At 38.6% G+C, this 27,281-nt stretch overlaps 1 protein-coding gene across 1 annotated transcript in view; it reads left to right on the top strand.

Annotated features, from left to right (window-relative positions):
- The first annotated feature begins 3,189 nt into the window (after positions 1-3,189).
- Positions 3,190-27,281, top strand: part of rgl3b (ral guanine nucleotide dissociation stimulator-like 3b) — a 29,064-nt gene continuing 4,972 nt past the window's right edge. The window contains exons 1-14 of the mRNA XM_088343691.1: positions 3,190-3,490; positions 12,251-12,537; positions 14,754-14,798; positions 14,954-15,153; positions 15,247-15,404; positions 16,099-16,323; positions 16,411-16,514; positions 16,785-16,869; positions 18,511-18,597; positions 18,957-18,989; positions 19,068-19,189; positions 20,767-20,856; positions 20,962-21,091; positions 25,423-25,725. Of these exons, the coding sequence (XP_088199817.1) occupies positions 3,437-3,490; positions 12,251-12,537; positions 14,754-14,798; positions 14,954-15,153; positions 15,247-15,404; positions 16,099-16,323; positions 16,411-16,514; positions 16,785-16,869; positions 18,511-18,597; positions 18,957-18,989; positions 19,068-19,189; positions 20,767-20,856; positions 20,962-21,091; positions 25,423-25,725 (1,923 nt within the window). The 5' untranslated portion in view covers positions 3,190-3,436. The remainder of the gene's footprint in view (positions 3,491-12,250; positions 12,538-14,753; positions 14,799-14,953; positions 15,154-15,246; positions 15,405-16,098; positions 16,324-16,410; positions 16,515-16,784; positions 16,870-18,510; positions 18,598-18,956; positions 18,990-19,067; positions 19,190-20,766; positions 20,857-20,961; positions 21,092-25,422; positions 25,726-27,281) is intronic.

Here is a 27,281-nt window from a genome sequence, read left to right on the forward strand (position 1 = left end):
GTTGGTTGGATCCATTAACCACACAGGTCGTAGCGGGCACTATTTCCTGTGGTGTGTCTTGGGCAAGTACTGCCCTATTCCTCCCCCAGCCAACTATGTTTACACTCGGTTTTGAACCGGGGACCCTTGCATGTTACTACAAAATGTAAAATCAAATAAAGATCTTCAAGGGACAGCCTGTAATATGTAATGCCTCCTGGTGGTACCTTTTTTTCATTCATTAAAAAAAGACAACATTGATTTTAATACTAAAAAAACACATGAAGTATCATACCAATGTTAATCTTTTTATATATATATATATATATATATATATATATATATATATATATATATATATATATATAAAATCATCGGTCGAGAAATTTGTATTTTCTTTTGATATCCCCCCATCCTGACATCCCGACATCCTGCTGCCACGCTGTGCTCTATGTCATTGGCCCTCGCTTGCACCAGACAACACAGTGCCATCTAGTGGTCAAGTATTACACACTGGGGCTTTGATAACAGGAACTAATATATCAATCCATCCATTATCTGCACCGCTTATCCTCATTAGGGTCACGGGGGTGCTGGAGCCCATTCCAGCTATCTTCGGGCAGTGGGCAGGGGACACCCTAAATTGGTTGCCAGCCAGTCGCAGGGCACACAAAGATGGACAACTCACTGACTCATTCACACCTAGGGACAATTTGGACCGGCTAATTAACCTGACATGCATGTTTTTGGAATGTGGGAGAGGACCGAAGTGTCCGGAGGAATCCCGCGCAAGCATGGGGAGAACATGCAAACTCCACACAGGAGGTTCGATCTCATGACCTCAGAACTGTGCCGCACACGCGCTAACCACTGCGCCGCCATGCTGCCCACGTAATATCATATTTTTACTTTAATTTTGAACGTTTCAAACCCGAATTGATGCGAAAATCTCTTTCAAAAGAAATATAACATGTAGATGTCTAAATGTATGTGTAATCCTAATATTAAAAAAGGGTCAGTTTTCCAGGATCGACCAAATGCATACCTGTCAACGTGTACGTTTTTGCCGTACAAAGTATGTTTATTATGCATTTTAAGACGTGTACGACGTACCAGAAAATCTGCACGGAAAAACGCAAATTTGTCAATTATGGGGACCATCCGGTATACAGCGACTATCACGAAAAGGCAAATCAATCAAGTCAAACGAGTTCGCCGCGGTATCGTTTTTTTGTTGCAAACGAAGCGAGCGTTTGATGCTACTGTGCGCATGCGTCTGCCGCTGTAGTGCCTAATTTCGACTCTCCTGCAAAATCCTCACCCCTCGCGTGAACGCGCATTCTGCTGCGCTTTCGACAATAGCGATTGTATTCTATATAATAAGGTTTTTAAAACATTACACCTATTGTCGGAAGCGCAGAAGAATGCTCGTTCACACGAGGGGGGTAGGATTTTGCAGGGGAGTCAAAATTAGGCACTACACCGGAAGACTCCTCAACAGCTGCAGATTAAAAATACAAGCATCAATGGTTGATATTGTGGTTTGGTTTACAAAATAGAAATGCCAACTAATTTCTTCGTCCATAAATATCTTTATTTACAAATTTAAATTTAAAGTGTTATTAACGGATATTTTAGTTACGCTGAAAACAATTGGTCCTGATTGTTTATTTTTTTTCTTATTTAATTTTTTATTTTATTATTAAGAATATGTACAGAATGATATAACGGAATACAATATAATATACAATATAACATGTTTAACTACATAAATAAACACGTTTGAAAAAAAATATGGTGTACGTTTTTTTTGTATTTTGTAAGGGAAAACATAATAATACCTGTCAACCTGTAAGTTTTTGCTGTACAAAGTATGTTTATTATGCATTTTAAGACGTGTACGACGAACAAGAAAATCCGTACGGAAAAAATGCAAATTTGTCAATTATGGGTACCATTCTGTATACACCGACTATCACGAAACGGCAAGTCAATCAAGTCAAACGAGTCCGCCGCGGTAGCCTCTATCTCCGTATCGTTTTTTTTTGTTGCAAACGAAGCGAGCGATTTCCCATCATGCATCATTCCGTGGAAGTTGTGTAGTGAAAGGAAGTCCGTCTCATTTTACAGAACCAGCTTTTTCGGCTCAACTCATTAAAGAGAGCCGGCTCTCAAACGGCTCACTTGCTTTGATGGATTATATTACGAATCATTATTGTTGTATAAAGAAGTTAAGAAAAAAAGGAAGTATAAAAGAAGAAAATGAAAAAAGAAGGTTCGTGGTTATCCGTATATTACCAACAATAATTTGTGGTTATCCGTATATTACCAACAATAATTTAATAAGGAAAATGAATTAATAATTTGAATAAGAAAATTATTATTATTATATAAGAAAAGTATTATTCTACTTAATATACTTTCATTATGAGAATGGCTCAGCCTTTAAGCATATTTATTCTTTAACAGCAAGCAAACAAGAACGCAGCTCCATCCAATACAATATGGCAATCAACAATAGCAAAACGAAATATGGTGCGTGCGCAATGACGTCACACAATGGAAAACGTCTCCCCGCAATATCACGAGTAAGAGCAGGGTTGGGTAGGGTTACTTTAACTGGATTACTTTCAATTACTTTTGGATTACTCCAATACCAAATATGCTAATAAAAGACAAAAGACGCGAAATATGAATAAAATTATGACTCACAACACGTGGTAAGCTTTCTCTACTGGCTTTGATCTCTTTGATCTCCGGCAAAACTAACATAAAATGCGACAGAAACAAAATGAAAATAAATCCAAACAGCTTGCCAACATCATTTTTGCCGTTCCATGTGTTCCGTTACTCCCCAAGCCTGCACAAAATGTTCTAATTTCATCATATTTAGTTTATTTTGTCTTTTATTAGCATATTTGGTATTGAAGTAGTCCAAAAGTAATTGAAAGTAATCCAGTTAAAGTAACCCTACCCAACTCTGAGTAAGAGCGCTATTAAATTGACAAATCTTAACAAACTCGATGTGCCCCCACTCCAAATAGTTCCCCACCCCTGATCAAGTGTTTAGAAGCAGGTTGAAATGAAGAAAAGAGAAGCGATAGTGATTGGCTGTCAAGTGGCGTTTCCCCGGCTATCCCCAAAATGGCTCCTCCTGCTATTTATACCACAGTGCGCTAACTCTCCCCAGCCGCCAGCCGGTGTGTCCAGTCTGAGCTCGGAGTTTCTAACACTCCAACCAGTTTCGGCAACTCCCTAACAACCACTAAAGCCGCTCCTTCTGAGTTTTTATTTTTATTTTTTAATGTTCTGATTTTAGGTCTTCAACTGTATTTCCCTCCACAAAATTATTAAACTTTTAGTTTAAATCGGGAATGTGTCAGTGAGCTATTTTTGTCAAGTTTTTATCCCGAAGAAACATGCAGCCTTAAATTTTAAACGTCTCCGGGGAAGATGGATGAACGTCTACCGTAAGAAACCAAACGAGATGGGGAAATGGGAGTTGACAATGGTAAGACTTTTGGAGTTTATTATACTGTCGTGGAAATGTAACAACTGCTAAACAGCCTTAAACATTGTGTGTGATAATGGATTGTAACTGATACCTCCATGCCCTTACAAACTGTCGTATTTTCCCTTACAAATTACAAAATAATCTTACACCATATTTTTTCCCCAAACGTGTTTATTTATGTAGTTTAACATGTGATATTGTACATGTGTTTCATTATCTCATCTCATCTCATCTCATTAGCTACACCGCTTATCCTCAGTAGGGTCGCGGGGGTGCTGGAGCCCATCCCAGCAATCATCGGGCAGTGGGCAGGGGACACCCTGAACTGGTTGCCGGCCAATCGCAGGGCACACGGGGACAGACAACTCACTCGCTCAATCACACCTAGGGACAATTTGGACCGGCCAATTCACCTGACATGCATGTTTTTGGAATGTGGGAGGAAACCGGAGTGCCCGGAGGAAACCCACGCAAGCACGGGGAGAACATACAAACTCCGCACAGGAAGTCTGGAGCTGGATTTGAACCCATGACAGGTTCCCATGACATGAACTGTGCCGCGCAAGCGCTAACCACTGCGCCGCCGTGCTGCCCGTGTTTCATTATATCGTATATAATGTTAATTAACATTTTGTTGTGAAATCCTGAGTTGCTCGACATGAATGAGGTTTATTATAAAAAAAGTTCAAAAATGAAGTAGCTTGGACGTTCACTGTAGAAGGAAACAATACATGCAAATATAATTAAGTAGAATAATACATTTTCTTATTAAAAAAATGAATTCATTTTCTGTATTAAATTATTGTTGGTAATATACTGATTAACGGGATAACCACAAACCTGTCGTTTTTCATTTTCTCATTTTATACTTTTTTCTTAACTTCTTTATACAACATAATAATTCGTAATATAACGCATCAAAGCAAGTGAGCCGTTTGAGAGCCGGCTCTCTTAAATGAGTTGAGACGAAAAAGCCGGTCTTAAAAAAGAGACGGACTTCGTTTCACTACATCAAACTGCTCACTTCGTTTGCAACGAAAAAAACGATACAGAGATAGAGGCTTCCGCGGCGAACTCGTTTGACTTTATTGATTTGCTGTTTTGTGATAGTCGGTGTATACCGGATGGTACCCATAATTGACAATTTGCGGTTTTCCTTACAGATTTTCTTGTACGTTGTACATGTCTTAAAATGCATGATAAATGTACTTTGTACGGCAAAACCGTACGGGTTGATAGGTATGATAACTGCTTTAACGTCTCACATTTTATGTGTTTTTTTAATGTCTAGGCTCATGGGCAAATTTAGGTGCAGAGATTTGTGTTTGGATGGTTTCAAAACATACATCCATCCATTATATGCACCGCTTATCCTGAGTAGGGTCGCGGGGGTGGTGGAGCCCATCGCAGCTATTTTCGGGCAATGGGCAGGGGACACCCTGAACTGGTTGCCAGCCAGTCGCATGGCACAATGACACAATTCTCTCGCTCATTCACACCTAGGGACAATTTGGACTTGCCAATTAACCTGACATGCATGTTTTTGGAATGTGGGAGGAAACCGCAGTGCCCGGAGGAAACCCACGCAAGTACGGGGAGAACATGCAAACTCCACACTGGAGGTTCAACCTCATGACCTCAGAACTGTGCCGCTCACGCGCTAACCTCTGTGCCGGGTTGCTGCCCCGGTTTAAAAATATGTTTTTCCTATTTCACTTAAAGTGATATAATACGTAAAATTCAATCATAATAGCATTTTAATTAGAATATTTTCTATTTTTAATTTTAATAGGACATTTTTATCAATTGAATGTACATTCAAGGCCATTTTTTTTAAATTGGATGTTTGTTTTAAGGCCATTTTTATTAAATTAATACAGTACTGCATTCAGTTTTTAAATTAAATTATGGCACTCTTGGGCTTCCATAATAACATATCCTCACCCTAATAGATTGGAGCCTCCACAGACTCCGCCGCTATGCTGCAAGTGACACAAGCTGAGCGAAAGGGGAGCAGAAAAGGGGGCGAGAGCTGTGCTAGGAATCAAATGGACTCTATTGTTTCAAAATGGTGAATGTAAGAAGAGGCTTTCTTCAAGTAGAGTCCAAACCCCAAGAAAGATCAAAATTGATTTTGATGCATGTACTCACACACGCATCATGAACGAGTTAACTGAGGCTGCAAAGTTCGAAATTCCGCCCGTCTCTTTTAAAAAGTCACAAAAGGGGAAAAAAACATCTCTATCAGATCTAATTCTATTAGATCTAATAGTTTTTTCGTCACACCCAATATTTGCTCAAAAGTACAGATAATGTATCCGTACAAACAAAAGGTTATTTAAAACTCTACAGGATTGACACTTAACATCTCACAAAATTCACTGTATTAAGGGTTAGTACAAGTTCTTGAAATCCTTTAAAATTCTTTATTTTGATGTTGTGTTTTCCAACTTTGAAAAGTGCTTTAATTTTGGGTGAGGTGATTGTAAATGCTTGAAATTTTTTATATGTTTCCCGCCAGTCTGACTCGATAGATCATACATTATATGAAGCTATTGATAAGTGAAATGATTACGTATCAATTATGGACTTTTATTATGGGCCCCGGGCAGCATGGCGGCGCAGTGGTTAGCGTGTGTGTGGCACAGTTCTGAGGTCATGAGATCGAACCTATCCTGTGTGGAGTTCTCATGTTCTCCCCGTGCTTGTGTGGGGTTCCTCCAGGCACTACAGTTTCCTCCTACATTCCAAAAACATGCATGTCAGGTTAATTGGCCGGTCCAAATTGTCGCTAGGTGTGAATGAGCGAGCAAATTGTCGGTCCCTGTGTGCCTTATGACTGGCTGGCAACCAGTTCAGGGTGTCCCCTCCCCACTGCCCGAAGATAGCTGAGATGGGGTCCAGCACCCCTGCAACCCTACTGAAGATAAGCGGTGCAGATAATTAATGGATGGATGGATTATGGGCCATGTAAAAAATTAAGGGGGCGTTTCCTAGTGTTAAATTGAAATGGGAAGAACTTCCTCAACTGAAAGTATAAGCTACAAATTGCCATACACTTTACCCAAATCCTATATGAGAGATTTGTCTTAAAAATCACATGTCGTGATGAATTCTCACACAAGATTAAAAATTGTATATTTGAGGATCTGCAAAATTCACGATTCACCCGGATTTCTTCCAATAATAGTACTAGAGGAAATGGAAAATTGTCCTCGAAAGTCCTTAAAAAGTGTTTAAATTTAGGTATTAAAGAAGGTGCAAACCCTGTGTTCTGGAAATTAGCAAAACTCTCCATGCAATCCCTGAAATTGTATTTACAGTACTAAAATGATGGGTTAAAAAGAAGTATCCTTTAATATTAGAAGACCATCAATCTTTGGGTTGAACTGAAATAAAGTTTTGCTAATGTTGGACTCAAAATGTTTGGGTCAGAAATAGTTACATTTCATAATTCTTATTTATTTTTTATTGCGATGCTATTATTCCTTTACAACCATTTTAATAAGTAATTTTATGATTTATTGAACGATTTATTCTTGACCCATTGGGGATATCTTTAAAAGAGCTATTTTTTTGAAATTTTGTTTAGGCCCAACCCCAGCATTTTTGAAAATAATAATAATAAAGTTTTTCTATTTTACAAAATTGTTCAGGCCAAACTGCAAACCAATTTAACATGAACGTATGTTTACAATCTTGTTTTATTGAACTCATTTTTCGTTTTATGCTATAACAATCAAAACAAAATCATTTTAAGTTTGTGAGATCCATTGATGAAATAACATTGGAATAATAAATTCTTAAATTTGTAGCAGCCCTGGTTTAAAATATTACAATTTTGGGTGTCCAAAGTCTTTGGTCTTCCATATTCACTCTCCCTTTCTTCTGACCCCCCACCTCCCTTTACAAACAGGACCCCACGATAATTTATGTGGTCGTTTGGGTTTGGGTCCTCACTGCACTGTCATCCCTGTTAACCTCTGATGACGTTTGAAAGTTATAGCTTGGGAACATATTGAAAAGGTTCCCGAGTTCCCATCACAAAACTATATTTGAAAACTAAACAAGACGTTTCCCCCTCCAACTTTCATTCACCTAAATCAAATGGCTGTACAGTACTAGAAGTACTACCTCTTTCACACATCTCGTCAAGTTCCATATGTTACCCTGCAAAAGTTGCAAATTGCGTGTACAGTACATTGTTGCTCAATTTCCATTTGACTGGTCCTGGTGTTTTGTGCTTCGTGCTACCAGTGCATCCCTTTCAATGGGTGCAGGCAACACACAATGATCCACTCTTTTGAGCGAACACACCACTCGTTTCTACAAGGGACAAAGGGTGCTTATGTAAGCATGTGTGCTTGAAGCAGTTTGTCTCAGAGCGTTTCTTGTCAACTTCACTTCAGGTTTAAAGGATTTGATAAACTGATAGTTATCATTGAGCAGTCCAAATGTAATGTGATTTTTGTTTTCTTTTTTTGTTTTTGACTCATTTTGGAAGGCCTACAAAAATGTAGTTCTGCAGCTAAATAGGCAGAGGACATCCAAAAGAAAACTTGAACCCTCATATTTATATTGGACAAAAATATGTTCTTTAGCTTTGCCATTTTTTTAGTAAACAGCAGTTGAACTTTGCTTAGTTCATTCAAAATACCTGTTTCCAGAAAACGTCTGAGAAGATCGGCATTTCAAGCAGAACTTTCACTTGATTGTTTTTTTTATTTTTGCATTTAAGACACCTCCAATATCAAAACAATCCTTTCCATAAACAAGGGCACTTTGCCTCCAAAATGACATTTTATTGCAACCCTGACATTATGCATGAACATTTTAAGAAACTCCTGATGTTTAGGGTGACGTGATCATAGGATTTCTGCCTGCACACTCTCAATTGCTGGATCGAGGGAGCAACAAGAGGAAGTAGGGGCGCCTTGATGTGTGGACTTAGATATGATAAAAGCCATTCCTGCCATCTAGTGAAGTCTTATCATACTGAAATAATTCCCGGGCGCTTAATATTTACTGATCAACAGTGGAAAAGTCTTTTTAGAATTAAAAAAAAAAAAAAAAACTCTTTATGTTTTGGCACTCAGGGACAATGGTTCTTAAAACACATGTATACATTATGGCACTTAATGGGTTAATAAGTACCAATTCAAAACTGTTTTGAAAACAGATTTAGATTTACTACTCAACCTAAGAATACAGGTCAGGGTTTTATTGTAAATCACCTGCACGCTCATGTGTTCCGCAGGTGAGCAGAATGTAGTTACCCAAAATGTCTTACTGACACTGCTGGTTACTGAAAAAAAAAAAAAAGTAATTAGTTACAGTTAATAGTTACTTCATTTAAAAATTATTACTTAACCCCCCCAGATTACTGACACCCAAAAGTAGATAGATAGATAGAATAGATAGATAGATAGATACTTTATTCATCCCCGCAGGGAAATCCACATTTCCAGCAGCATCCATTCGCTGAGAACAATACAATAATAAAGCAAAAGGAATACAATATACAAATACCCAATGTGACGTGCTAATACCCACTGTAGCGTGTTGTATAGAGTATTTAAATCGTGCTACATAAAATACACACTGCAATAGAAGTATGGTAATATGCAATGTAGGGGGTGTGGTTTAATGTGGGCCTTTACTCCGCCGGGTGGAGTTAAAGTGCCTCATGGCATGAGGAAGAAAAGATCTCTTCCGTGGTACAAGACAGTGACAGCAGTCAGTCGCTGAAGCTGCTCTTCTGTCTGGATATAATGCTATGTAGTGGATGTGATGAATTGTCCATGATTGACCGAATTGTCCATAATTGACCGAAATTGTCCATGATTGACCGAAATTGTCCATGATTGACCGGATTGTCCATGATTGACCGTAATAAACACAGTAGCGCGTTACCCTGAGTTACTCTAGTTTTAAATTACCATTTATATAAGCTGTCCCCGTAAAACTGCTTAAAACAGCCACATAATAAAAGAAATGGAAGAAAATGTTTAAATAAACCCCTTGGAAGTGGTAAAAGCCTCATAACTCTTGGATTGTGCAATCTTGAGAGCTTGCAAACCAAATACTTCACATCTATTTAGTCTCCCTTTCTGGGTGGTGTCCAAGACATTTATATTTTTCGCCAGGCATGGCGGTGTATTGCAAAAGGAATTGTACAAAAAAAAAAGACCAACATTCAGCACTCTTTAACCGTAAATTCTGTGCTTTTGTTGTTCATGTATGACCCACGCCCCCTGTCCCTGCACTGCCTACCATTTACTACTGGTTACACGCAACTAAACTGACCACCTGATTTCAGTATTTTATTTTATGGTTGTAAACACGGTTTAGATGTGAGTAGAAGAAATATCAGAATATTAGTAGGGCAACATTTTGCACTCACATACTCTGTGCTTAAGAAAGGGGCACCATAACTGTATTCAGTTGTATTTTGTAGGTATACTGTATATACATATAAACATGTCCACCCTTCTCAAACATTATATTCTGCATTGTTTTGCTGACGGAATGAGAATTGAATGTTACTTCATGAACAAAGAATGAGCTGTCAAAATTCACGAAACATAGAATTCCATGGTCCACTTTAAAAAAAATTGCAGAGTAACGGACCGTTATGTCACGACAGTTGAGTTACTTCATGTTATCAGTAACTGATTACAGTACTCGTTACCGAGAAATGTAATTGCGTTATCCCCAACACTGGTTACTGATCACTTTTGTACAAGTAGGAGTACACTCACATATCACATTACATTCAGAGAATTACAGTACATATCGAGAATACTAAAAACATTTCTGGTATCCTCTTTTTTTTCTATAGACACTAGGTTTTAATTGATGTAAAGAAAATAGCAGATGATGACTTTGTTTTTGTGGCTGGTCGTTTTGTGCCTCAAACTGTTCTTGTAACAAAATAAGAAACATAATGCCCACGGGTTGTTTTTCCTAAACCCTAAATATGATGTGCACGTACTGTACATCTTCATTACCACATCATGTCTATACTGGTCTCCTAGTCAGGGATTTCTCTATCTAGGTCAGGTTTTACCAAGTCAGGTTCTCGAGGGCACCTATCCAACATGTTTTGTGTGGTTTCCTCCTCTGACACCACTGATTGAAATGCTAGAGATCTAAATTTGGCCTTTGTGGTGCTCATATAAATCAGCAATGGAGGTGGGCAAATCTAAAACAAGCAAGATAGGTGACCTTCAAGGACCGGTATTGGTGAGCCTTGCTCTTGGTACAAGATATTCCCGCTCGAGGGTGAGGGAAGGTGACGCAAAAATGGATGTTGTTCCTGTACCTACTATAATACATTTTTCTGTTGTGGTGGCATTGTTTAAGGCATGTTTTTGGAGTGTTTATTTTAGCCACATAATGACATGGTAAATACGTTTAAGACCTCATAGTAGTTGTTCAAATGATTCTATTAAAAAATTACACCTAAAAAAACTTAAAAGTAAAAAGATTTAAAAGGAATTTGGTAAAATAAAAACCAATAACCTTTCTAAGTATATGTGTTTCTGTAATCTGATCTTATTTTAACATTATATCTATTTTACTTTATTATATTTATTATATTTATTGTCCTCTATTTTTTGCAGCTCACACTGCTAAAAAAGGATATATTCAACATGGAAAAAGTAAACTATAACAATGGTAATAGTAGTTAACAAGATAACTAGTTTTTGAAAAAAGCACAATTATGTGCTAACAAAAAGAGAAAATGTTAGTTAACAATGTATAAAGGATACGTTTTTCGATTTCTTCACCATCACTTAGTAGTTCATTTTCTTAAATCAATCTATAATTGTGTTAAAAATATGTCATTTAATTTTTAAATCTTTGGGGTAAGAGTACATTTCCAACCAATTCACTAGATATTTCTAAACTTTTTTTAAAATCGCAGATTTATGATTGGCCTTCTGTATTTGCATATTATTTTTACACCATGACATTTAGACATGACTTTAGGTTTCGTTTCCCTTTTTTTAATAAAGACGGCTGAAACGTCACTAATCCTGAATTTGTCCATAAATATTTGCTGAAATGATTTGTGTAAATTTCAGGTTAGTCTAAATTTGGGAATCAACACTTGTGAACATGCACTGACTCAGCTGTCACAAAATAGGGCTCTGACAAATACAAACAAGTATAACTGACTATTAAGTTGAGTATACCACCTCTTATTGGAAAAACAACAAAAACTAAATAGTTCAAATTCACAATGCACACCCAAAAATATACCTTAGTATGTATAGAAACCGTATACATATTTTATTTCTCGACTCTTGTTTTGGAAGTATGTTACTTCTAATTTAATTGCACTATTGTTCTAATGCACTTACAATTTAGGCTTTTCACAGTAAATATTGCTTATTTTTCCAAGAATTCATTTTTTTTTCTCTTTTAAGTCTTAAGTGCCACATCTGATCACGTTGTAAACCTTTCCACCATGTTGTTATCAATGACAAAGACAGTTCTAATTGTGATTTACCGGTTAAGTCTGTAACATTTCTTCACATACCTAAATTAAAAGTAGGCTACATAAATGTGGGGCTATTTATAGTTGTTTTAAAATTAGTTAGTTTTTTTTTTTAATTGTTGCTCCTAAAATGCAAACTGAATTTGCCATTGAACTGGTACAGTCTGAATTTTAATGTTTTTCTCATTTGGGTAACTTATTTTATAGACTCTCAATTGCATATCATAATTCTCTCCCTTCCTAAACCGCAGAACCCAGTGCAGGAATGGGGTGAAGAGTTTGAGGATGGAGCAGTGTATGGGATCACGCTGCACCGGGTGCCTGTCACCTCCTCGCATGACTCTAGTTCAAACCCGTCCTGCGCATTTGTCCAGTACCGGACCAACAAAGTGCGTCGACTGAAGGCAGCAAGTCTTCAAATGCTCGTCAGTCACCTCCTTGATCCCGACTGTCAGGAGCAGGACTATGGCAGGATTTTCCTTTCCACATACAGAACCTTCACCACTACAGACAAGTTATTAGAGCTCATCTTTCAAAGGTATTGTGCATTTATTAAAATTACTTTATTTTCACGACCATAGAGCGCACTGCATTAAAAGGCACAGCCTCCGTAGCTGGTTCTATTTTTGTATTTAACACATACGCAGGACGCACTGCACGATAGGGTGCGGTTGTGCCTTAATCCGACACCCCTGCAAAATATGACTCCTTCGTGTGAACTATATTTATTTGATAAACTCATTATATAGACTGCAATTGTATTTTGTTTTAATCACGCCAAACAATATTCCTTAATAGACACATTATACAGACTAAGATCGCGACACAAGTTCTGTCTTAAGCATAGTGCGTGTTCACGCGAAGGGGAATCAGATTTTGCAGGAGAACAAAAACACTGAAATAATTCAATGGAGGGAAAGTGAGGTTTTGAATTAAATTGATATTTGGGGTGACAACTCTGTTCAGCCTCCCGTCGCACAATACGCTACAGCGTTAGCATCCATGAATACTTCCGTCAGTTTCCAAGTAAGAAAAGTCACTTGCCATTTCAAAGCAGCTGCAGGTCCCAAGAGCAACAGTGCAAACAATTGTTAGTGAGTATAAAGTGCATGGCACTGTTTTGTCACTCCCACGATTGGGAAGAAAACACAAGCTATCACCTGATACTGAGAATATTCAACAGAGAATACCCAAAAAGCAGATCTGCCAAGAATTAGAAGCTGCTGGAACATAGGTCTCAGTGTCCACAGTCAAGCGTGTTTTGCATCTCCATGGACTGAGTCTGCCGTGCAAGAAGGAAGCCCTTGCTCCAAAAGCGGCACCTTAAGGCTCAACTGAAGTTTGCTGCTCATCACATGGACAAAGATAAGACCTTCTGAAGGAAAGTTCTGAGGTCAGACGAAACAAAAATTCTAGCTATCTGGCTACAATGCCTAGCAATATGTTTAGAGAAGAAAAGGTGAGGCGTTTAACCCCAAGTACACTATGCCTATCGTCAACCACAGTGGGGCTGGTATTGTGTTGTGGGGCTGTTTTGCTGCATAAGAACCTGGTCCTGTACAGAGAATAAATGGGATAATGAAGAAGCAGGATTACCTTCAAATTCAAAGTCAGCCCAAAGATTGGGTGTTCTAACAGGACAATGACCCCAAACACACATCAAAAATGGTAATGGAATGGCTAAATCAGACTTGAATTAAGGTTTTAGAATGGCCTTCACAAAGTCCTGACTTAAACCCCATAGAGAACTTTTGGACAATGCTGAAGAAACAAGTCCATGTCAGAAAGCCATCAAATTTTACTAAACTGCACCAATTATGTCAAGGGAAGTGGTCAAAAATTCAACCAGAATCTTGCCAGAAGCTTGTGGATGGCCACCAAAAGCGCCTAATTGAATGGGAAAATGGCCCAGGGACATGTTACTAAAAATTAACGCTGCTGTATGTATATTTTTGACCCAGCAGATTTGATGACTTTTTCTGTTAACCCATATTAAGTTCATAAAAGAACCAAACTTCATGAATGTTTTTGTGACAAAGAACTAACTGTTCCAATAACTCTATCAGATGAATCAGAATTGTAGAAATAACTGGAAACACAAGAGAGCCATGACATTATGCTCTTCACAAGTGTATGTAAAATTTTGACCACAAATGTATGTTCATTGTTGAGACACTTTTTAAAGTAGTGGAGTAACGATACAAATGCCTCGTAAGATGTCATTTTTGTGCTCTCGCATGTCGTAGTTTTGTTATAATGTTCCATCTGGCTGCAGTCTGTAAACATAAACAAACTTGTACGAGGATCATAAACGTGCCCGACAGAGGTTGCAATGATGACACAAGCCAAAGGTTTTGTCTGCGAGTAAAAAGAGTTTCAAATTCTGTTTAGCTTTTTCAATTAACTCAAAAATCAATGTGCCTATTTTCTAAATACAGATACTATTCAGAGTTTTTTTTTCCAAAGTCTTTTATCTTGATGACTTTTGAAAAACATCTCTTCATACTGCACACTTGTGTTGCTTCCAAGTTATCTTAAATGTTGCCTGCACTGCATGTGCTCATTAATGAAAGGCTTTCAAAACAGCAATTACGAACTCACAGGCTGCAATTAGGTTTGGTTGACTCACGTGCGGGATAAGGCTAGAAATACACTATTGGCAAGTATTTTTACTGTGTGAAACAAATGCACATGTGCTTACTTCTGTGACAATATAATTGTAAATCCTTTCTCTTCCCTCAAATCTTTCTCCAGAGACACTGCAACATTGGAAGTAGAAAATACTGACTGCAGCCTCAGGTGGGTGGATTATTTATTATTTCATAAAATAAGTCATACCATCACTGTTTATAATTGCGACATGGTCCAATTTTCAAACAAATGTGCATGTTATCCTTTAAATTCTGACCAGAAGTTAATGTTAGCAGGTAATGATTTTCTTAATGTCACCCTAGGCCCCTTTTAGCCTTTGTCCAGACATGGTTGGATGAATGCAGTGAGGACTTGAGGGACCCTCCGCTGCACTCTGGTCTGCAACTTCTTTTGGATCACCTTAAGATCAGCTCTTCTGTACACGAACAACTTCACTGTCAGCCCAACTTCTGTTCTTTGGCTGCTCAAACTGAACATTTGCTTCGAAGGTTCCAAGAAGAAGGTGTCACTTCTTAATCTATCACAGAGCAAATCTATTTATTTGCCTCAGATAAACATGCTCATTTATCAATTAATCAATCTGCTGATTCATCAGATTCTAAACCTCGTATGAGTCCTACTCAGGCTGATTTGAAAAAAGAGGAGCAGCTTTCAGGTGATGATGATTCAGGATGTGAACACTCACAAGATCAAAGTGACTTTACAGACTTCTCAGCAAGAGCCATCGCAGAGCAGCTCACGCGCATCGATTCTGTAAGTGAGCGGAAAAAAAACATTCAAATACTATGGTTCTCGATTGGGGATGTTAGAATATTTGGGGCTAAAATATTGGCTTCAGTCGGGATCTTTATTGGTATGGTACCCGTATCTACTGCTCATTTGAAATACAAACAAAAATAGAAATTAGCAGTGATTTCATGCACATTTAAAGGCCATATTTTTCTTTAAAATAATCTTTTTTTTTTGAGGCACATTTTCTAGTTCAAAAGTGGTAGACTTAATTTCCTTGTCGAGTTCCTAGTTTCTCGCAGGATTTAGATCCAAAGAGAACCCACAGAGTAGAACTTTTTTTTTAACAATTATTATACAATTCAACACTCTTTACATTGAAACCAAAGAAAAACACTCTTATCAGATGAATCAGAATTGTAGAAATAAATACGTTGAAGAACTGTAATGGACGTCTCATCAAAGATTCCTATTTTAAAGTTAATTGCCCAAGTTCACGAACACAACATTTAAAGAGAATTTGCATGTACGTAATGTGATTGACGCACATGTAGCGCAAAGGCCGAGTGACTGTTTAGCCAATCAGAATCCAGAGCACAATGCGCAATGGAAATCTGCAAAGTAGCAGAGCCGGTTAAATAGCAAGGGATTACTATATCCCTAAATTTGATGATGCAAGAACTATTAGTTCTTTACATCTATTTTCATGTTTTCACAGGCTTTATTTGTCAAAGTGGCTCCTTACCAGTGTTTAGGCTGCATGTGGTCACAAAGAGATAAGAAAGAGAACACGTCCCCCACGATCAGGGCCACCATCGCACAGTTTAACGCTGTCACCAATCTGGTCATTGTGTCTTTGCTTTCTGGCGTTTCGTGCGCCACAACTTGCCCGACACCATTGCAGCGAGCACGGATCATAGAGAAGTGGATCAGAGTGGCACAGGTAAGAACTTTGTATGTAGTTTGATGCTATGTGGCCTTTCTAATAGTATTACAACTGTTGAAATGAAACTTTTGTATTTCTCTGCAGGACTGTCACCGGTTGAAGAACTTTTCTTCCCTTAAAGCAATTTTGTCGGCTCTGCAGTCCAATGCCATCCATAGACTTAGAAAGACCTGGAGTGCTGTAAGCAGGTAAAGTTACAGGTTGTTTTTTGTCTTAAGGGCTATCATTTTCTTTTATGAGAGTGTTGAACTTTGTGCAAAAATAGTGTCAGCAAATTCCCCGCTTTTAGATGACCCAGAGACCTTCGCTGCACGCTTGTAAAATGATTCTAGCGATTGAACTGAATTTTCTCTGACATAACACTTGCTCTCGGTTTTTCATAAAGCACTTTATGATCCTCGTTCAATCACATACTGTATTTGCTGTGCAGCTAATGGTTGGCATACTCTTTTTTTCAGGGACAGCATGGTGGTGTTTGATAACCTGTGTGAAACCTTTCCAGATGAAAACTGTCTTCTGACAAACAGAGAAATCTTGGTGCAGGTGAGTTTTCATAACCTTTATTTTAGTATAAAAGGTTTCATAACCTTTTATACTTTGAGTATAAAAGGTTTGAGTTTTCATAACCTTTTATCATACTCTCAATTAGTCTGGATCCAGCAGATACATTTGCTGCTTTAGCACAGTATTATTTTAAAAAGTGTTACTAGTGTTCAAACGTCACCATCTGTTTAACCAACCAAAATTTTTCAAAGTTACTTTTTATCAAGGCGCAGTGGTTAGTGCGTGTGCAGGCACAGTTCTAAGGTCTTGGGAACCTCCTCTGTGGGTTCAAATCAAGCTGCCGGACTTACTGTGCGGAGTTTGTATGTTTTCCCCATGCTTGCGTGGGTTTCCTCCGGGCACGTTCCAAAGACATGCATTTCAGTTGGATTGGCCGGTCCAAATTATCCCTAGGTTTGAATGAGCGAGCGAGCTGTTTGTCCCTGTGAGCCCTGCGATTGGTGGGCAACCAGTTCAGGGTGTCCCCTGCCCACTGCCCGATGATTGCTGGGATGGGCTCCAGCACCCCCGCGACCCTACTGAGGATAAGCGGTGCAGCTAATGAGATGAGATGAGACTTTATCAAAACAAGTTAGTGGAGTAGTAGTGGAGGCTTTCAAAAACATCACATTGGAGTACAGTGCATACAGTGCATTGTACCTAAATAGTAAATGAATGACTGAATTGAGGAACAGCAGAATATTTTTATTTTCTTTATTTACTATGAGGAATACTGCAATTATGTTAAGGTTCTAGATTAAATAAAGTGACTAGAGAACTGCAGTTTTGCAGCTGTTGTTTTACTTTTTTTTTTTTTTGAAGTTGTTTACTTCCTTGAGACAACTTTGGTCATGCGCCTGTAGATCATCATATCCCTACACTTCTGGATTACTTAGAAACTTGCTCCCTTTAAAAAGAAAACCATTAAACAGGATATCCGAGTTAATGTGTACCTAAACCTGTTTTCTGAAAGTTCTAAGGTCAGATCATACTCTATAAAGTAGGATGTGATTAAAATGGCGATGTGCATGAAATGGACAATACAAACATTCATTACATGGCTATTCACTGTATCAATTTACCCAAGTGAACTTGGCACCCTGTGACCTTTTTGGATGGGAGAGAGGTCAAACGACAAGATATAATATTTCTCCCATAATAGCCAAGCATTTTCTTACACTACCAATCACCGAGGAAAATCCTTAAATTATGATTAGGAAATGCTTCAAGAAACATAATACCATCATTGATGCCAGGATAAATAAACATTTATATATCACAATGCTACACAAGACAGACAATTTCACTTCAGTGTAAATCATGCTTCTTACGTGGCCGGAAACCAAAACTATATTCGGCCCTGTTCAGTACTGAACAAGATTTAAGTTGCCAACGATCCACCAGGATTATAGTCCAGTAATAATAGACTAGAGTGGAGTGCTTTATAAGTCATCTGCACAAACTCCATCTCCCGGGCTGAAATGTAAACCAGTTCAGCTACCGATGCAGGCCTATATAAGAACCTTGAATGAAAGTAGGTCACACAGTCCACTAAGAGTCGCTCTGAACATGTGTTTGCAGGTTTGCACGAGACAGAATTACTGTAGCCTAATGAACTACTTCATTGTTGTATTCATGCAGAATACTTCCAGTGGGGTGGTGCCTTACCTGGGAACATACCTGACGGTCCTAACCATGCTTGACACAGCCTTGCCAGACACAGTGGAGGTGCGGTACATACAAAAACGTGATTCTCATACTCACAATTTATTGTTACTTGTTCCTTCTCTTTATTTTTATTTTGGGGCCCGTCATTTGAATATGTCACGTGATTTAAAGTTGGAATCTGCATGGCAATTACAGAACATAGTTTACTTTTTATAGCTCAAGAAAAATACATGCTGTTCTCAGAAAATTTGTAGTCCTTTCTCTGTTTTACCCTGAAGATAATGTATTTATTGTTTTATGAGCTGCAGTTTTGTGTCTATTATTAAGCAACAACCATGAACCTGAACAGAGTAAATCTATTAATTTGAGCATTTGTGGCAATATATATAAACTCTTGTGAAAATGTATCTTCTTTACAGGATGGACTCATTAATTTTGAGAAGAGGAGGAGAGTAAGTTTCCTGATTTTTGTTTTGGGATGAGCATTTTTTTTCTTGTATACATATTTCCAATGTGTTTTATCCCTGCAGGAGTATGAGGTCCTGTCTCAAATCCGTGTACTGCAAGTTTCCTGTGATCAGTTCAACCTGCCTCATTATCCCAGAATTTCTGCATGGATGCAAGGACACAATCTGCTCACCGACCAAGAAAGGTGCGTAGAGGGACCAATATGTTTAACTTTTTTTCAGAAGAATTACAAAAAGAGTAAGAAACTAAAAGAAAAACATCGACTACGGCAAGCATGCATCAGTTTCTGTGACAGTTTGTGTATAAATTATTTGATTATGCAAACAAACGATTCTAGTACCTCTTTAAGGTAAAGATGATGGATGTTGAGGTTGTGTACGGGTGTGGTTGGACCCTCAAATTATCTGTAAATGCATGTTAAAGATTGCTGCTGTCTCTACTCCCCAATGCATGCCACTCCCAATTAAAATATATTTTAATGAGAATAGATGAGCTCAGCCAATTAGTCTCAAATAGGTGATGGGTATTATTTTACCCACATTTGAAGTAAATTGGCATGTTGTGATCAAAATAAGTATTTGAATTAGATTATCAAAAAAGCGGGTTGTTTATACCTAAGAAAGCTAAACATTGCAGGATTAGCAGAATTTAATACTGTGATCATAGTTACTGACTTGAAACATGTGACTCTATCTTCTTATTTATACTATAGCCTTACAGTATATTCAAAAATGTTGCAGTAAAAGTGCTAAATCCTGGATCATGGGCCAACATTCTTAACGGGGTTATCAGAAATATTTAAAAAGGAAAACTCCTAAATGTGCGCAGTATTTATTGATTTATTGCCGTGCCACATATTGGAATGTTTTAATGGCGCAAAATGGTAATTATTTCAGCCAAAACAAGTTTTGTACAACGATTTACCAATCACGTGTACCTTTAAGATTAGAAAGGCGAGACAGTATAGTACCATGGGTAAAAATAGTGTGATGAAATAAAATATCATGCCTTTTTTTGTCATCAATGGTGCTCTGATCCGGGCTCAAATGTTGTTGCATCCAAAGTTGAGCAAATGTGATCTGTGCCATGTGTCTTTTGATTAACTACGCCCAAATGCGACAATTTACCACCACAGAATATCACAAATTAAGGTCAATACTAATAAAAAAGATATTGAGTGTGAACACAAAATAAATATAACTTTTATGCAACATTGGGGTGGCAGTAGCTCAGGAGGTAGATCAAGGGATCCCAGTTCGAATCCCGGCTTGTCCGTGTTACATGTCGAAGTGTCCTTGGGTAAGACACTGAACCCCTAATACCCCCAATAAGCAGGTTAGCGTCTTACATGGCTGCAATACAAGGCCGCTATTGGGAAATGTGGAGCACATTGTAAAGCGCTTTGGGAAGTAATTGACTTGAAAAGCGCTATATAAATGCAGATCATTTTCATTTCGTTTAACATTTTTTCTTTCTGTGCGGCTCGGTACCAAAGGACAAGCAGCCTGGTGTTAGCCAACCAATGGGTCTATGCCACCGCCGATTTTTGCAGTTGTTTGTCGCCCTGCGGTTCCATATTCCGTTTTCTTAAAATAATTTTCTGAACTGACATAGTATCATGCACACAAAATGATCACTATGGGGGTCTTTAACATCCACATGATTTCCCCACATAGTTCACTTACTGTTGCGTTTCAGTTGCTCGTTGATACATTTTTTTTCAATCCAATAGACTTGATAGTCTTGTGCCATTTTTTACAGTTATAACCTTTCAAGACAGTTGGAGCCTCCAGTGGATGCATGCTCACCAACCACATGGAATCACAAAACGCTCACTAAGAAACTTTCCTTGTGAGTATCATGGGACAGGATGAAGTGACCAAAAGCAAGCTATTCATTTCTCACTGTACACTATTTGTACAACTTTAAATAAGCTGATGAGAATCTCTCCTTTAGTCTTTTGGCGATAAGCGACGGATCCAAAAAGACGCCAGCTGACCAGATCAGTGTTTCGTCTTCAGGTTCCAGCAGCTCTGAGTTGGAAGATCTATCTTCTCCAAACGCGGCCTGTTCCATCAAACTACAGGTAAAAGCCGTGAATTTCACACTTAGACCTTCAGTAGTGCTACTTCTGAATCCATTCATCCCCCAATAACTATGTTATGGCTATAAAACATTTACAGCTGTGACACATAAAAAAAAAGTATCAAATAAAACATCAAAGAATTACGCCACTATTGAGGAATATAGGCATATTTTACTCACCAAAAATCATGTTTATTTGTGCACAAATCCATCCTTCTTTCTTTCATCAGGGAGATTTTAATTACTCAGTCGTACAGATAATCCGTGCGTTTCATTATCAAAGTTTTTTCTGTCCCCATTGATACTATTGCTGAAAGTCAAGCCTGTCCTTTTGTATTTCTGGCAAGTTTTTCTTCAATTAAGAGCTGAAGAAGTCTGTTCAAAAGAAACATGGACACAGGATTTTTTTTTCTTTACCTTTTCGTTGTGATACTTCCATTACCAACCCCTAGCCAAGCATAGTTAGTGGAATCGCTGACATTCCCTTACGCATTCTAGAAGGCCCTGTTCCGCCAACTTGAAATCTGTTTGGCTTAACAAACAGCTTTATTAAGACTGATCCTGTCAACAAGTAATAACTGAAATGTGATTGATTAAATGCTTCAATATGAAATCATAGATCTGGAAGCGGCACAACTAGCAATGAAATGAAGCTAACGTACAATTTGGAATCATCAAAAGATGGTTTCCTCAACATCAAATTTTGATACTATCTTTGCATAATGTCATAAGCACAGCCATACACATCTAATTCCTCAACTACCAATAGAATATTCTATTTTCATCTTTTTGGGAGCTTAGTTTGATGTTTGGAAAACAAACAGGCCGTCTTACTTTGACCTTTTTTACGGCTACCGTATTTTCAAGACCATAAGGCACACATAATAGTCTCAGATTTTCTTCAAATTGTGCAGAGCGACCTCTGTCTGATGTAAAGCGGAGGATGTAGCTAGGGTCACACTGCAGGGCTTAATGCTCTCTCCCGATTTTTGGGTGAAATCCAACAGTTTTATGAGATTGTTCACATTTCCAACTGAATGTGACTTGTACGCAAGCTCTTGCAACTTTTATGCGTCTTCTTTGTGAACGCGACCATGTCCCACTTGGGAAGAAGTGTACATGTGATGTCACACGCAATCCGTTCATTGTTTGCGGAAGTACCCGTGGACGCTAACGCCGTAGCGTATCTACCAATTTAAAAGTTAAGTTAAGTTAAGCAGCCACAAGAGAATTGAAGATTAATCATAGGATGGTTCAGAAGTGGAGGAAGCGGAAAACAAGTCCGACAAGTTTTTATCGTTGCGTTTTACTTTGTGATCTCATTATCTCATCTCATTAGCTGCACCGCTTATCCTCAGTAGGGTCGCAGGGGTGCTGGAGCCCATCCCAGCAATCATCGGGCAGTGGGCAGGGGACACCCTGGACTGGTTGCCAGCCAATTGCAGGGCACACAGGGACAGACAACTCGCTCGCTCATTCACACCTAGGGACAATTTGGACAGGCCAATCCACCTGAAATGCATGTCTTTGGAATGTGGGAGGAAACTGGAGTGCCCGGAGGAAACCCACGCAAGCACGGGGAGAACATGCAAACTCCGCACAGGAAGTCCGGTAGCTGGATTTGAACCCACACAGGAGGTTCCCAAGACCTTAAAACTGTGCCGCACACGCGCTTACCACTGCGCCGCCGTGCTGCCCATACTTTGTAATCTATACCTGAATTAACCACAACCAAACTCAGTTTTTCTCCTGTTGTATTTTTAAAGACGCACTCTTTTATGCTATGTTGTTGTAAAGCAGCCGCAGCAGAGGTCATCTGCGCCTATCGTGCGGTGCAATCTGTGTATGTGTAAAATACAGGAATAGAACGAGCTACAGAGACTGTACCCTATAGTTGGGAAAATACGGTACACTAACCAAAAAAACAAGCTTAAAATTACTCTCCACCCCTCATACCCCCTGACCCCCTTTCCTGCTTTCTAATGTGTTGCTAGTTCCGGAATAGGGGTGCTAAAAGTAAGGTAAAACAAGATGGAAGTGGAAAAAAATATAAAAGCTCTTTTAACTTTGTTGGGCAATGCTAACACATAATTAATAGAGAAGAAATCCTACTTTCAACTTTTTCAAAACACCTCAAATGACACGCCCCACCTTTAAGTATTCATTGACAGGATATGATTAACATCACATGATTCAGATATTCTTTGGGCCAGCAAGAAGACCTTGCAGGCTCTGACGGCCAACCACTATCATGGTTCATTTGTTTACACTAAGTGAGGTGTTTTTCTTTTTCTTATTTTTTTCTCTTCTATTTTAAATTGACTGTTTTTTTGTTAATTTTTTGGTACTGATATATTTAAATGTCCTATTAGTAACTCCAAAATACTTAGTTTTCCCAAATCTTAAAAGGCAGATTGACTGACTGTAACAGTGGGATTTATGTAATAGGTCTGAAAATGGTAATTGTTTCAATTTTAAATTTTTTGGTTGGAAATAACTCTTGAATGACTTATTACCCTAAAGCGTCACAAAAAGATACCAGGTGTATCGAGTAGCAACACATGCAAAGAAGGTGTCAACCTCCATAAATTCCCCAAACAAGAAAAGGTTTTAAGGCTGTGGATTTCCAGAGTCAAATCTGAGACTGTCAAAATGGCACAGGATTGGCAGGGAACTTGTTTTATGCAGGCATTCATTTTTAGAATTAAAAGTTTATTAAGTTCAGTCCTGAGTCAGACTCTTAACTGTTGTTCTCTGGCTAAGACATTGCCGTCACTATGAGTTGAACTCTTTCGAGTCCCTAAAAATAGTTTATTGCTTTATGCCCTGCCCAAGGAGTAATGTGAGTCCACTCAGACAAATTCAGGAATTACAGCCGGGTCGTCCATTAAACTCTGATACAAAGTGGCTGCAGAAATGCTAATCATTGTAATAAAGATGAGAATAGCAGGAATGAAAAAGACTGCATAATTATGTATGCCTGTTTATTGCCCTTTCAAGCCAAGACATGATTTACAACAGAGAACGCGTCCCGTCTTTCTTGTGACATGCGAAACACCTGCAAGCTAACTCGCTAATTGTTGGGTCAATGCGAAATGTAAAGTAACATACAGTACATCTCCTTAATACATGCTTAAAGGAACATTGTGTATTTCTTGCCACCTTCTCGTCTTAAGAAAATTATTTGACATAACATGAGGCTCACTTAGAGGGAGCTGACATGATTGTCCCTCATGTTGCTGCTACCGATACCCAAAGCCCCACAAAACCTTATGCTTGCATGCTGGAAAAAAATAGACAAGGATGGGCAAGTGAAAAAGAAGGAAAATGGTGCCGTTTATTTTGTATTCCGTATTGTGCTTTGTAGCACTCGTTTTTGGTTACACCACACCAGGAATGTCAAAATCACTTTGGCTCTGGGTCCGGATGCAGATTTAATGTACTGAGGCGGGCATTATTAGTTCAATAATATCAACTTTACGTTTTTTTGTTTGTTTTTCAGTATTTTACCATATCATTCACCCTACATTAGTAACATACCATACGTATTATAATCACAGATGACAAGGGATCTTTTCTAAACACAATACTGTACATTTATTCTCAATCAATGGGAAAAATGTTTCATGTCTGGCATAGAATGCGTAAACTGGTTTATTTTAAGTTAAATGAATGCAATTTTATATCTTAACCAATTTACCACACTATACAAACTATACCTCACTGCTACCTAGTTCATCGAGAGTTTTGGTTTGCATTTATTTAAAAAAAAAAATCATAACTTTTTAGAAATTGCTTAGAAAATCTCTTCTTTTTTTTGACATACTCAGAAAATTATAGCAAGCTGGATTGAATCACCCAACGGGACGGATCTGGCCCGCAGGCCGTATGTTATGCTAAGCTTCACCACATAATTTAGCAACATCAAGTGGTCAAACAAAACAGTGTCCCTTTAAATTAACAATACCTTTATTAATTCACACGAAACATAATATAAAATGTGCAGGCTTTGCTTGGCCCAAGACTTAGGTCTACAAAAAACAACAACAATTCTATTAATATCAGGGACTTTTAATTTTCTTTATCATAAAGTATTGTAGGGGGCCCACTTTCTGTGGTGATTCTTTGGCAAGTGCAGCCTGGCGGCCGTTTTTTTTGGTGAGGGGTTTGCTCCTCCACATGAAACAGATAGTTCTGGTTTTAGTAGCAGGAGAAGCCTCCTGATCTGATTCAGATGCAGCATCTACTTCATCTGGTTGCTGTTGTTTTTTGGTTTAAATCGTTATTCCGATTAGCAGTTAAACTTTGCTCTTTCTTATTTCAATCCTGCAGTCCTTCCACAGATCTTGCAACAATGTGTCAGAGGTCTTCTCTTCATCTTGCGCTTCATCATCTTCTCCATGCACCTCGCCGGCCTTATCTCCTGATCCCGAAACTTCTTCAGACTCATCTTCGGACTCCCTGTGCTCCTCAGCCGCTCCCTGTGTGACTCCCCCCACAACGACCTGCATCTACAAGCGTTCTGTATCCATGACCTCCCTGCCAGTCTACAACCGCCAAAGCGCCGACTCGTGCATCGTGAGGGTCAGCGTGGACTTGGGCCACAATAATGGCAACATGTACAAGAGTGTTTTAGTGAGTTTTCTCAAGCCAGACATATGAATTCATTCAATCTTAACTCATTCAATGCCAGACTTTTCTCTCAAATGGGAAGTGCAGGTGCGAGGCATTTTTTGCCATTTTGACTACTTTTTTAAGGCCTAGGGAAATTTAGTTCTGTAACTACATGGGCACAGGACACATTGAAAGATAAATCTCAACCTTTGTCTTTTATTAGAATAAAAAGTACGTTTCTAGCATTTACCGTTAAACAGCTGTTGAATATTGCTAATTTCTTGAAATTTCTTGTTTCCAAGAAAACCTCTGCAAAAAACAGCTTTTTGTGAAAGGATGCATCATTTCAAGAGGAACTTTCACTTAGGTTATTTTTTTTTTGCATTTGAGATACCTCCAATAACTAAAGAATGCTTTCCATAAACACAGGGGCACTTTGGCAGCAAATTAACATTTATTTGCAAGAACACTGAACTTATCCATTAATTTCTCAATAACTCTTCAATGCCAGATGTTTCCGGTGACGTGATCACACGATTTCGGACACTTGGGAGCCCCCCCTACACACACTCTCAATCGCTGGATAGAGGAAGCAAAGTCAAGTCAAGTCATTTTTATTTGTATAGCCCTTAATCACAATTAGTCTCTAAGGGCTTCACAAGTTATTACATATAAGAAGATTAGGTTACTCGTATGCTATAGAGTAGAAGTGAGTTTTAAGCCTAGATTTAAACATTTCCAACAAGGTTGCAGATCGGATCTCAGGGGGAAGAGCATTCCACAACACCGGTGCCCGGATGGAGAACGCTCTCGAACCGGCGGAACACTTCTTGGCTCTTGGGATCACCAGGAGACCGGCGCTCTCGGAACGAAGGCTTCGGGCCGGGACATAGGGGGAAAGCAACACGAGGAAGTGGGGGCTCCTCGATGTGTGGACAAAGATTTAATCAAAGCCATTCATACTATCTAGTGGTTATTCATCATACTGAAACTGTTCTCAGAGGCTTGATACTTACTGATCAGTAGAACTAAAGCCTGTAGACTAGTTTAAAAAAACAACAACACATTTTTACGTTTTGGAAATCAGGGACTATGCTTCTAAAAAACGTATTTATACATAATGGCACTGAATGAGTCAATAGTCTGAATGATGTAGTGCAGTCGACAACCTCCAGGCCGCTGTTAAAGTAAAAAAAAGTTATGTGTTTTTTTTTTTTTGGCTTATATTGTTATGCTGCTTTTGCTTAGTAGCTACCGAACAAGATTTAATCCTTGTAGACCAGGGGTGTCAAACTCATTTTAACTTGGGGGCCACACGATAGAAGAAACATTCTGTCGGGGGCCGGACTAGTAGATTAAAGAGAAAGAAAATGAGATAATGAAATAAGAGAAAGAGGGGGGGAAAGGAGAGAGGGCGGGGCAAAGAAAGAAAAAGAGAGAGAGGGAGAGAGCATGAGAAACAAGAGGTAAAAAGTCGTGAGAGAGGGGGAAAAGAAAGGGAGAGGAAGAAAGAAATCCAAAGAGAAATAGAAAGACAGAAGAAGAGAAAAGAGAAAAGAAAGCGCAAAGGGTATGAA

This window comes from Urocampus carinirostris, chromosome 1 (genome assembly GCF_059441175.1).
Source record: "Urocampus carinirostris isolate Australia breed hairy pipefish chromosome 1, RoL_Ucar_1.0, whole genome shotgun sequence".
In the NCBI taxonomy this organism is placed as follows: domain Eukaryota; kingdom Metazoa; phylum Chordata; class Actinopteri; order Syngnathiformes; family Syngnathidae; genus Urocampus; species Urocampus carinirostris.